This window comes from Mus musculus, chromosome 15 (assembly GCF_000001635.26).
Source record: "Mus musculus strain C57BL/6J chromosome 15, GRCm38.p6 C57BL/6J".
In the NCBI taxonomy this organism is placed as follows: domain Eukaryota; kingdom Metazoa; phylum Chordata; class Mammalia; order Rodentia; family Muridae; genus Mus; species Mus musculus.
This window is the reverse complement of record NC_000081.6, coordinates 23,375,963-23,389,974: the sequence shown is the minus strand read 5'-3', so window position 1 is coordinate 23,389,974 and position 14,012 is coordinate 23,375,963. Positions and strand designations below refer to the sequence as shown.

Sequence of the window (14,012 nt, the reverse complement as noted above, 5' to 3'; positions counted from 1 at the left end):
ATTAGACAATTTTATCCATGAATATGAATATCTGTATATATATACTATTTATATAATATCCATATATTTATGCACACATACATCTATACATATATACTAATTGTATAAATATATTTCTCTTTTCTTTTTTTCTTTTTTACAGAGAAATAAGTTCTTTTATTTCTTGTTATTTCCCCCTCCTTTTTTATTTTTATTTAGATATTTTTATTAGATATTTTCTTTAATACATTTCAAATGCTATCCCGGAAGTTCCCTATATCCTCCCCTCACCCTGCTCCCCTACACACCCCCACTCCCACTTCTTGAACCTGGCGATCCCCTGTACTGGGGCATATAAAGTTTGCAAGACCAAGGGTCCTCTTCCCAATGATGGCCGACTAGACCATCTTCTGCTACATATACAGCTAGAGACACAAGCTCTGTGGGTACTGACTAGTTCATATTGTTGCTCCACCTATAGGGTCGCAGACCCCTTCAGCTCCTTGGGTACTTTCTCTAGCTCCTCCATTGGGGGCCCTGTGGTCCATCCTATAGATGACTGTGAGCATCCTCTTCTGTATTTGCTGGGCATTGTCATAGTCTCACACAAGACATAGCAGCCTTATTTATAATAGCCAGAAGCTGGAAAGAACCCAGATGTCCCCCAAAAGAGGAATGGATACAGAAAATGTGGTACATTTCACAATGGAGTGCTACTCAGCTATTAAAAACAATGAATTTATGAAATTCCTAGGCAAATGGATGTATCTGGAGGATATCATCCTTAGTGAGGTAACCCAATTACAAAAGAAGTCACATGATATGTACTCACTGGCAAGTGGATATTAGCCCAGAAACTTAGAATACTCAAGATACAATTTGCAAAACACAAGAAAATCAAGAAGAAGGAAGACCAAAATGTGGATACTTCATTCTTTCTTAGAATAAGGAACAAAACACCCATGGAAGGAGTTACAGAGACAAAGTTTGGAGCTAAGACAAAATGATGGACCATCCAGAGACTACCCCACCTGGGGATCCATTCCATAATCAGCCACCAAACCCAGACATTATTGCATATTCCAGCAAGATTTTGCTGAAAGGACCCTGATATAAATATATTTCTATGTAAGACAAAGGTAAAAAAAAATATCAGTATTCATGAATAAATAAACTCAGCTAATCACAATGTTTTATTAGATCACCAGTTTCTAATACTATAGGGTATTATGTTAAGCATTATTATATATATTTAAAATAATAATAAACAATTAGTGGTTCTGATTTATTCATTATTTCAGGATCATTGTCATGCCTAATCTTAACCATCAAGAATAGAGTTTGCCCAATACCTTTCCTCTTTCAAACACGATAGAAATAGAGTAATCCAGTTGATCAAACTGAAATTTGGACTCTTCTCTACATTGATTCTAGAAAAGAAAAATAAATTCCCACATACTAGAATTGTCTAAGAGTAGAATAAGAAACAATTATTCCTAATGAAGAGTGTATTAGAATCACAATGTGAAAATCATCATTATTTTTGTGTTTGTACACACATTCAAAGATAGCTATTCTGTCTCATTTGTTTTTCTTTGTGGTCCAACAGACATTAAAATCCATAGAAAAGTAATTAAGAATAGCATATCCTTTAATCTTTTACTCAAAGCAAAAGAATAACCATAAAAGTCTCATTAAATGTAATATTTAAAAGAACAGATGTATGTTATTTGACACGGTAGTAATATGATTAAAGTAAAAAATATATCATATAATTCTGTTAAATTAACTATAGTGTCTCTGTGGGCACTGCATGCATGTAGTACACAGAGTTCTTATGTGAACGTAATATTAGATACATAAAATAATAATAAATATTTAAAATGACTTTATATTTTAAAAGAAATTATGCTGAGTTTTTCATCAATTGTAACCCATAGACCCTTCCTCCTAAACATCACAAGCTGTCACCAATGATATCGATTCCCCTCCACAACTTGACAGTAATGTACTATTAATGCTGAATAGTCACTAAGGCAATTGAACACAAAGAGGTCAAGCTGGTTCCTAAGTAGAATCTTTATCTCAACTGAGAAGCATCCATGGTGCTGGAGTTCATTACAACAGAGGAGAAAGTTATTATCCATATCAGTTAGCTCCACACCCAATGACTTGGAGCAGCATCATGTGTGTAAAATATACTAGTGAGAAATTGGCATAAATATTATGGGCTAACCAAGCACTTTAAAAAAGAATTGATTTGAGGTTCACTCCATTAGATGGATCCTATGAGACACTATCAATCTGATAAACAAACAAAAAACAAACCAAAGAGACTAGATAGGGAAAACGTTCTTGATTATTCTTTTAAAGGAACATAGCAATAAAATTATTACCTTTTAAATATTGCTTTACTCATAGTTCAGATCAATATTTACTCCCTACTAGAGAAGACTCTCATTGTGGTAGGTGAGAATTAACACAAAGGCCCCCAACTGTATAATCAACAGAGAATGAGAAACATTTGAGTACTCAGTCCTACTTAGATGCCTTGATCATGCCCTGCCTGAAGATTCTGGGAACTTTGCAGAATAGGAGATGGGAAGAATGTAAAAGCCAGAGGGTGTAAATCACTCCTAGGAAACACTGCCTTTCTAGGACTTATTTGCAGATATGCTCAGAGAGCCAGAGACAGCGTATTCAAAACGTTATAGTCAAGACGCGCAAGATCTAAAGACATACAATAAATGAGTAGTGGACAGAATATGTCAATGCTAATTAAGAATATATGTGAAATCTATACCGGTGGAGAAAAGAATAATGGATTGTTCTCCAATGGAGTGTCAGTAAGTTTATCAACCACAGACAAGTGTGGGCTTATATTCAGAAGTAATTGGGCACCACAAATTGTGCTCCTTATTTTTGTGTGACTTTTGCTTTCGTCAGATTTGGTACCATTTGTTGTTTTATTGTTTTTCTTTCTTTCTTTGTTTTGCTTATCATTTTGAAAGTGACAAAGAATATGAAGTTGGAAGATAAGGAAATTAAGAAAGCCCTGGGTAGAAGATGTTAAGAGTTGAGAAAGAATATAATCAAAATATATTGCATGAGTTTATATTTCTGAAGCCAGTATATGCAACACAGAAAAAGCTATATACAATAACAAGAAAAAATAAGCCTACTTTGATCCAGATGATGGAACAATTTAATTAATCAAGGTTAAGGGTGGAGAAGCTTCCACGGGAAGGAGTAATCAAGCTAGGTTGAGGTGCATTTACAACAAAATGTTGGCTGTCTGCTTTGTGCAAAGACTGAATTGAAGTTGTCTTTTATGAGAGAAATTGAATGAAATTTCATGTGTTACTTTTAAGAATAAATAAAAACAAGATGTTATGTTCTGAGTTAATAAATAATGAGGTAAGAAATATAAAGCTATGTACTTGTGGAAAAAAAAAGTAGTTGATAGAAGAATTACAATAACAACTAAACCTGGAATCTTGAAGTTAGAAAGGCAGCTTCTGGAGAAATGACTCATTTGTGCAGACCAGTTGTCCCTGTAGCAGATCTAGACTTGCTGCCCAGAATTCACATGGTGCTCCCTAACCACACTTAGCTCGATTTCCCAGGGATCTTATGCCTTTTTCTCACCTTCACAGTCACTAGACATGCAAACACATTCAAGCAAAATCCTTATACACATACCATAAATAAATCGAACAACAACAATAATACCTAGAACAACTTCTCCACAGGGACCTTTGTATAAAGTGACATCAATAAGAGGTCTGACAGCCTCCTACATAGAACCCACCCTTAAGCTTCAGATGTTTTTTTTTTTTTTTCAGAGAAATGAACAAAGCTTCCAATTCTTCCTTATCTTTCTCACCTTTCCACCTCGTCAGGCTCCATTAAACTATGAGTGAAACTTATCAAAGGGTATTTACAAGGTTCCATGCAATGCGTCAGTGATTTCAACCTGGCAATTTCCTGATGAAGCAATGATACGGACCGGGATGAGCCAGTGTGCCTGCTGCTGATTTATAGAGCTGTGCTGATTTTGATCTCTGAGGAGATTAGCTTTTCTGCTTTGCTGACTAAGGTGAGCTGCTTTAGAGATTAAGTAAGAAACAGGTTTTCAAGGATTGTTTTATCTGTATCTTGCCACCTGAACCAGTATCTTATGAAGTTTAAAACACACTGGAGAACAGAGTTCACTTTTAAATTGCAATTACTTATAAAATACACAGCAATACATTAACTGAGAAATTGATAGTAATTTGAAGATATAAAATAATACATAAGTGCTAACATTAATTCAACTCTGATGAATATAAACCTAGGAAAGCAAGCCCAAGTTGAAGACAATTAGAAATAATTATCAAGGTGATTTTCTTTAAATTGTCACTAATGTTTTGCCAGTTCAATTATTTTTATAAAAATCCATTGTATGCATAGAAAACACAATGTAGTCAATCAAATATGCAAACGTTATCTTTAATTTAGTTATTTTGGAAGATAAACTAACTATGGTGATGTAGGTGATAAGAGCTCATTATCCTCAATGATATAAAAGCACTTTTATATAATTTACCTTATTGATATTTACCTTATTGATACTGATTGATTTTATATCATTTACCTTATTGGTAAAGAAGCTCTAGCTACTACAGCCTTAGTTCTGAAAATCTAATTGTGGTGGATTGAATATCATGGCACCCTTGGGCTCAAGTTTTGAATGTTTGATTCATGGGAGGTGACACTATTAGGAGGTGTGGCCTTGTTGGAGTACATGTGGCAGTATTGGAGAAAGTATCAATATCGAGGCAAGCTCTGAGATCTGATAAATGCTCAAGCTATGCACAATGTGGAACACTCTCTCTCAAGATATAGAACTCTCTGCTCCTTCCCCAGTACCATGTTTGTCTACACCTTGTTTCTCAACATGATGATAATTGGGAATAAGTCTCTGGCACTTTAAGTCAGGCCTGATTAATTGTTATCCTTTATAAGAGTTGCCTTTGTCATGGTGTCTCTTCACAGAAATAAAACCCTCACTCAGACACTAATATTATGTTAAATTTTAGAAAGATAATAATGCTCAGTACTGGGATGAACTGAATACCAGCAACCTATAGCTAGAGTGCCGTAAATATATATGTAAATATTAGTTATTCCCTCTTGTTCTTTGGTTCTTTGCTTGTCTTAAGAGTATGCACACTATCATAAACTATTATTTTTCTATTATTGATTCTTTTCTTTCAAGATAATCCATCTAATAATTTCTTTTTTTTTTTTTGTTTTTTTTTTGTTTTTTGAGACAGGGATTTTCTGTATAACCCTGGCTGCCATGGAACTCACTCTGTAGATCAGGCTGGCCTCGAACTCAGAAATCTGCCTGCCTCTGCCTCCCAAGTGCTGGGATTAAAGGTGTGCGCCACCACTGCCTGGCTGAGATGCTGGGAAAGGCACTAATGTTTCTCTGAGATTTCGTGACATCCCAGTCACAACGTCAGAATGTCAGTCATTTTTTTTGTTTGTTTGTTTGGTTTTTGGTTTTCCGAGACAGGGTTTTTCTGTGTAGCCTTGGCTGTCCTGGAACTCACTTTGTAGACCAGACTGGCCTCGAACTCAGAAATCCACCTGCCTCTGTCTCCCAAGTGCTGGGATTACAGGTATGTGCCACCACTGCCTGGCCAAATGCATTTCTTAAAATCAATAATTCTCTTTTGTTATCACTTCCATTTTCATTCTCCCTTTAAATTATAGTATCCTATCATGTTAATATTCAAGTTACATACATTTCTGACAGAGGATCTGAAAATTCAAACGCAAATAAAAATTAAAATTTAATTCCATTTCTCAGAATAAAAGCACTAAAAATGATTGGTCAACTTACAGAAAAGTTTGGGGGAAAGGTTATGACTCTAGTAGGAAAGAGCATAGTGAAATAAAGATTCAAGTTTTTTGATAGGGGATTCAAAGGTTGATGATGGATTATCTGCATGCAGAGAGGAGATCATGCTATACATGAGGAGAATTGTGGGGCAATTGGAACCGTATCACCAGACAAAAACTGGGATGGTAGAATGGATTCAGAAACCCAGTATTCTCATATCTGAGACCTGGAAGTATTTCATCTGCTCCTGACTTCATTTCTGTCCTGGAAGAAGTGATCACAACCACATGACAATCATGACCACTAGTCATATAATACAGAATTCTCCATGCCAATGAGGTATCTATATTGGCTGACCATGAGGATTGAGCCAATGTGATTCCATTCCTGGACATTCCTTCCTGCAAAATGTATTTAATCTCTAGTCTACCCTGAGTAAGTTGAATGTACCCATTTTCCACAATGAACAATAAATTGTTTGGACAAGCAAGGATAGTCTCTCTCATCAAGAACCACCATGAGGGGAAGTCTTCATCACATAGAGCCTCACTGCCTAAGTCTCCAGCAGAAGGTCACTCCATGCTCCTGGACACAGACACACACCCCTGAGCTGAGGTGGAGTTCCAGCCTGCTTTCCACCATGCTTCCTGACTCCATGAGGATCCAAGCTGGAACTGCAGTCCTGTGAGTTAGGGAACCTGCTGAGCCAGGTTCATCACCAGTCTGCAGTGGGCCCCTCCATTCCTTGGCCTCAGCCTGCCTTGATTTTCACCCAGGCTGGGGCCCCATATTAGGCTATGTTTGTAACCTAACATCTCCCGTTCTGTCCATCCAAGCAGAGTTTGCACACCCCAGCAGAACGTAGAAGCACAGAGAATCAGTAATTTAAAAGGGTACTGCAAGGGAAAGATGGTCTTCTATGGAGTCTTTTATGCATAAATAGAAGAAAATATATAATACTAAAAACATTTTCTTTTAGTGACCACAAACATATACATATAAACATACAAATACACACACACACACACACACACACACACACACACACACACACACATATAATACGCTAAATTTTATTCATGGAAATATTGGTGGCTGATGTGAATCAGCATAATGTTTGTTTGTTTACCTTTTTTAAGGAAAGTATTCCTTCTCTGGTGTCCTTGTCCGTGGAGATAGAGAACACTCCAATCCCGTCTCCATTAGTGATGGAGTAGGTCATATCTGCATTTGATCCTGTGTCTGCATCATTTGCTTTGATTTTCCCAACAGCTGAACCAACTTGAGCAGACTCAGGAACATACAGTTGATAGTGTTCTGGAAAATATTTCATATTAAAGTTATAATCAATAATGTTCATAGCATACATATCTCATGAGAAATAATAAGTATCTCATTGGCACTATCAAATAAACAAAACACATGAAACTCAAGAAGAAGGAAGATCAAAGTGTGGATACTTCCTTCCTTTTTAGAATGGGGAACAAAATACCCATGGTAGGAATTGCAGAGACAAATTTCTGAGCAGAGCCTGAAGGAATGACTATTCAGAGACTGCCCCACTTGGGGATTCACTCCATAAACAACCACCAAACCCAGGCACTAGGCAGATGGCAACAAGAGCCTGCTGACAGGAGCCTGGTATAACTGTCTCCTGAGAGGGTCTGCCAGTGCCTGGCAAATACAGAAGTGAACATAATATATAATGAGATATCTGTAAATATTCTTTTAGGTTAGTGTGAATATATATATATCAACCCTATAGGTGGAACAACAATATGAACTAACCAGTACTCCGGAGATCTTGTCTCTAGCTGCATATGTATCAAAAGATGGCCTAGTCGGCCATCACTGCAAAGAGAGGCCCATTGGACTTGCAAACTTTATATGCCCCAGTACAGGGGAACGCCAGGGCCAAAAAGGGGGAGTGGGTGGGTAGGGGAGTGGGGGGGTGGGTATGGGGGACTTTTGGTTTAGCATTGGAAATGTAAATGAGCTAAATACCTAATTAAAAATGAAAAAAGGGAAAAAATATATATATTATAATATATGTAAAATAATAGACTTGCTAAAAACCTTTATTTACATATTATCATATCTACATGTCATCCTTATCTACATATCATTACTTTTACTAAAACAAAAGGACAATAATAGAACATTTCATTTATAGTGAATAAAATTTAATCAGTCAGGCATAATTAATCCCAGTTTACTTTTTTCTTCACATTTGTGTGATGTTCAAATATATATTAATGTATGTGAGTGTCTGCGTATGCATGCTTGAAATTAAAGAAGGAACAGGTGAAAAGCCATACCAGAAAATATAGATTAGCATTTTGTGAATTATTTATTTAATGGACTATGTAAGAAAGACCATAGAAAAATAGTGAATATATTTAAATATTTATCAAATAGTTCCAATTATATCTGTAAAAAGTTTGGTAGCTCTTCATAATAATCACATGAAAAATTGTGTTTTCAAAACTAAGTCAAGTCAGTGGACCAGCTGAAGGATGAAAATCTGTACTCCAACTGATAGGCAATTGTTGTGTAATGGGTTCAGTGTTTACTATGTTTTTCCTATGTTCAAAATAAACTAATACTAAAGGTACCATAATTCAGGATTTGGATACAAAAATAAATTAAATTTTTTAATGATACGATATATTGAGGTAGTCTTCCTTTAATTATTTATTAATATATTTTAAATGATTATTCTTTTAACTAGTTTTAAATTTAAAAGCATATTTATTAATGTATTTCATTACAACATTCAAAGTTACAGCATAAATACTAGCACTCTTGAATTTGAATGTAATTAAATAAATCATTTACCCAATATTATAGCAATAATATTAAGCAGATAATATGTAAATAAAAGTTTTGGAGCTAGAACTTTATATTTATTGTGGTACAAAAGACAAAAACAAAACAAAACAAAATAATGGATACCACAAATTCCCCCTCAAATGTGGCCTAAGTTAAAATCTCCATTTATATTTGTTCAGCTTGGAGATCCTGTAGAGAACAAATATCTAGAAATGACTGAAGGTACCAACTAAAGGAAGGAGGAATGTTAAAATGTAGGCAATTTTCAAGTGGAAGTGGTGGGAGCCATCCAGGTTTAGTAAAGTTAGAAAAGGAGAAGATGCTGACATAAGATAGGCAAAGAAGTGGAGAAGAGAGTAAACCACATTGAGGGTGCTCTGAAAATGGAAAAGTAATACCTTATAACTAAACAACAAACAATTTATTAAAGAATGGAGATAATCTCCATGGCTGACCAAAATGTTCATCTAGAAGCCATTGATTACTAAACAAAATGTATCTTGCCAAGTGTGGGGTACCTTCTTATGACTTTTGAGCTAAGGAGGCCATAGATGTTGCCCAAACAGCTCAAATTCTTGTTATTTCTATTGGTTGCCCACCAGAACATTGGCATTGGGACCCTATAAGTTAAGTCACAATATATTTTTAGAATCATACAGAGAAGGAAATTTGAATTAAGCAGGTAACTGTCCAGTTTTGTGTAGCTACATAATATCATGCATTTTACTGTTGAATAAAATGGTATCAATTATATCACCCGATTTAAATCCCACTATGAAGAATATCAACCAGCCATATAAGATGAGTCCATTGTGAAATTGTCATGTGCCTGAGTTACTGATTGTTCCCCAAATCTGAGGCTCCAAAGGATAGCACCCACACCAAGTACTGTAAATCTATTCAAAAGCCCATAGCGGGGAGGAGGCTAGGATGGAGGAGTTGAATTCTGTTTAGTCAAATTGACATATTGTCTGACAACATTCTAAATGTATAAACACACCCATAGTCAATGCTACTCTCTGGTTTAGTTAGAGAAACCTCTCTTGTAGTGAAATGTGCTGGCTGAAAAAAGCTTGGGGTTGTGCTTGTGTCATTGTGAGAATGTTTAAATTAAGTTTTCAGCCCTGAATAAGACAGTATACTGTCCCCTACTAAACAGAGTGAATATTATGGAAGATGGGGTTGAAAAAACGAGGATTCAGAATACAGAAAATACATTTGAAAAAATCCTCAGGGCTGCATACAGCCACTTCAATTATTAGTCACAGACTTCTAGCGCATTCTAACACTGGTAAGGGTTTAAATAAGAATGGTCTATCAATAATCAGAAACAGATGTATAAAGATTTTATGGAACTCTACGCATAATATAGAAACTATTTCCTAGTGATAGATTCATGAAAGGGAACCATTGCTTTCACTTGTGTGCACCTACTGGTGGTAATCTATATGGAGCCAATGGATAAATCCAATTATTAACTATAAACAATACCCAATATTATACTAAATGAGAAAACAAATATCAGGAAGGAGATAAAGATGTCCAATTTATTCAGTCTCATTAAATATTGGAAATACATAAGACAATCAGAAAAGAGAAAATATTAAACAAAGAATGAAGAAGTTCAAGTGCCCTGATTGGGTGGAGCCATGTTCTTATGTGTAAATAATCTAACAACTCCACCACAAAATTCTTATAGTAGATTAACAATTGCAATCTTGTACACCACAATAAACAATTCAAAGAAAGTTTAAGGAAGATATTTAATACACATCATTTTTTTATTTCTATTATTGTATAGTTTATTTATTTACATTTCCTGCTTGCCCCTCTGGAGACCCACTATCCAATCCCCCATCCCCCTGCTTCTATGAGGGTGCTCCCCCTCCCACCAACCCCCCTCCTGCCTGCCTACCCTGGAATTCCCCTACAGTGGGGCATTGAGCCTTCACAGGACCAAGGGCCTCCTCTCCCACTGATGTCCAACAAGGCCATCCTCTGCTACATATGCAGCAGGAGCCATGGGTCCCTCCATGTGTACCCTTTGGTTGGTGGTTTAGTCCCTGGGAGCTCTGGGTGATCTGATTGGTTGATATTGTTGTTCGTCCTATGAGGTTGCAAACCCCTTTAGCTTCTTAACCTTGGAGTTGAAGACATTACTTGATACTTGAAGACATTAAAGAAAGAAAAAGAGTAAGACTCTAGTTGATAAAAATACTCTCTGTGCTCATGGATAGGCAGAACAAGTATTGTAGAAATGGCTCTCTTACTAAAAGCAGGCTATTTATGTAACCCAATCTCTGTTACATTTACAATATCATTCTTCATAGAAACAGTAAAGGAAAAGTAAAATCAATATGGATATACAGAAGACAAAAGTGAAAGTAATCTGTCACAAACTCGATGATGCAGAAGGTATCATTCCACTTTCAGGTTAATTAAGATCTATAATACCAGACAGACCATAACACCAGAACAAAAATATTCATGTAGAGAAATGAATGCAGCAGATGATCCAGATACAAACCAATAGAGCTACCTCAGCTTTGATGCAGTTGACAAAATTACATGTTAGAGGAAAAAGACAACATCCTCAACAAACAGTGCTGAACAAACCATGCATCCATATGTAGAAGAGTAAAAATAGATCCTCATTTCTCACTCTGTATAAAAAATAACTCTCAATTCCAAGTGAATAAAAGCCCTTAACATAAACCTGAACTCTGAGTGAGTGAGCGGCTGACATATGGAGCACACTTGAAGAAGCCTGCACAGGGAAAGACTTTCTGAAAAGGATGCCAACAGCTCAGAAAAGAAGTGAGAACTCACAAATAATAATAGGTAAAATTTAAAAGTTTCTGTGCAGCAATAAGAACAAACTGCAGGGACAAAAAAAAATTATATATATATATATGAGAGAAAGGGCATACAGTGACCCATCCAACTTGGAATCTCAAGGGGAGTCTCCAAGACCTGACACTATTACTGATGTTATGGGGTACTCACAGACAGGAGCCAAGTATGGCAGCCCTCCAAGAGGCCCAGCAAGCAGCTGAAAGAGTCAGATGCAGATACTTACACCCAACCAATGGACAGAAGCCAGGGATCTCTGAGACTGAATTAAGGAAAGGCTGGAAGAAGCTGAGGAGGAGGGCGACCCTATAGAAAGACCAGCAGTCTCAATTAACCTGGATACCCAAGATCTCTCAGAAACTAAGCCATCATTTGGGCAACATACACTAGCTAATATGAGGCTCCAAATCTGCCTGGTCTGGCCTCAGTGAGAGAAGATGCACCTAACCTTTGAGAGACTTGAGGCCACAGAGAGTGGAGAGGTCTGGCAGTGGGTCAGAAAGTATAGGTTGGCAGGGCATCCTCTTGTAGACAAGGGGGAGGAAGATTGGGATAAGGAACTGTGGAAGGGTGGACTGGGAAGTTGTTAATGACTGCACTGTAAAAACAATAAACAGAGTAAAACAAATAAATTAAAAAATAAAACCACCACCATTACCACCAGCACCACCAACAAAAATAATATTGAGTATATATGTAGTCTATAGAACTGTAGAAAACACTTGGTAATGATACACTGGGGAAGAATGAAAATTTAGACTACATGAAGAAGTCAGGCTGTCTATAGATTTCAGCTCTGTCAATCCATCAATCAATTGAGCAATCCAATCAGTAAAAATTGTAATTCAAATCTCAGAATGTAAACACCCAAAACAAATAACACAATATATAAATGGGCTAATGACGAACTATTTAACTTAAAAGGAAGTATATACTGGCAATTTGAGAAATTTATTTCTAAATTATCTATTTATGTATGTATTATAATATAATTACACCATTTCCCTCCCCTTTCTTCCCTCTAAATCTTTCCAGATACCCCTACACCCTCTCTTTCAAGCTTATAGCCTATTTTACCTTTATTTTTTACATACATATATGTGTGTGTATAAATACATATTACTAAATATGCAAATGCACCTAGCTTGTTATGCATAATGTTGCTTCTATCTCTCTTTTTAGGAATGAACATTTGGTATTTGAAAACCAATTGTGGTATTTATCCCTGGGGAAGACGACTTTTTCTTCCTTCATCTTTCCTTGAAAGAAAAAAGTTCTCAAAGGAAGAAATAATGGCTCAGAAATATCTAGAAAAAAAATAATCATCCTACCAATTAGGGTAATGTAAGTAAAAACATGTTGACACTTCATTTAATACTACTCATATCTTTGCAAAGATCAACAAAGCAACAAACATCAGATGCTGGAGACATGGAAGAAAATGGAGCCCTTATTCTCTTCAGGTGTTATGGCAAACGGATACAGAAACTCTATACATCAGTGTGCAGAATTCTGAGAAAGCTAAAAATAAGTATGTCTATGATAAGGCCCAGCTACACTACTCCCTGACATACACCCCAAGGACTTGAAGTATTACTTTATTGAAATATTCAAAGAGAATCTAACTAAATGAACTTTGAAGTTTTTAATATTGCTCTGCATTGCTTACATTATTATCTTGTTAGAATTCAGAATTATAAATGTATCAATTCAGAATTTTTAAAATGTTTGTTAATGTAGAAAAGATGAAAAATAATTTTTAATAAATTCTGAGTTGTACATGTAATGTCTGGCATTTCTGTTTTATAATTATTGTTTTTTTTTTACAAAATTTTTTATTATAAATAACTTTGTATTAAACAGAATCACACACGAAACTCAAGAAGAACGAAGACCAAAGTGTGGACACTTTGCCCCTTCTTAGAATTGGGAACAAAACACCCATGGAAGGAGTTACAGAGACAAAATTTGGAGCTGTGACGAAAGGATGGACCATCTAGTGATTGCCATATCCGGGGATCCATCCCATAATCAGCTTCCAAACGCTGACACCATTGCATACACTGGCAAGATTTTGCGGAAAGGACCCAGATATAGCTGTCTCTTGTGAGACTATACCAGGGCCTAGCAAACACAGAAGTGGATGCTCACAGTCAGATATTGGATGGATCACAGGGCCCCCAATGGAGGAGCTAGAGAAAGTAACCAAAGAGCTAAAGGGATATGTACTCTATAGGTGGAACAAAAATATGAACTAACCAGTACCGGGAGCTCTTGTCTTTAGCTGCATATGTATCAAAAGATGGCCTAGTTGGCCATCACTGCAAAGAGAGGCCCATTGGACTTGCAAACTTTATATGCCCCAGTACAGGGGAACGCCATGGCCAAAAAGGGGGAGTGGGTGGGTAGGGGAGTGGGCGGGTGGATATGGGGAACTTTTGGGATAGCATTG

At 36.3% G+C, this 14,012-nt stretch overlaps 1 protein-coding gene across 8 annotated transcripts in view; it reads right to left on the bottom strand.

The window, feature by feature from the left end:
- Positions 1 to 14,012, bottom strand: part of Cdh18 (cadherin 18) — a 928,594-nt gene that overhangs the window by 87,517 nt on the left and 827,065 nt on the right. For all 8 annotated transcript variants that reach the window (XM_006520095.4, XM_011245360.3, XM_006520094.4 and 5 more), the window contains one exon: positions 7,005 to 7,192. In XM_006520095.4, coding sequence (XP_006520158.1) covers positions 7,005 to 7,192 — 188 coding nt within the window. The remainder of the gene's footprint in view (positions 1 to 7,004; positions 7,193 to 14,012) is intronic.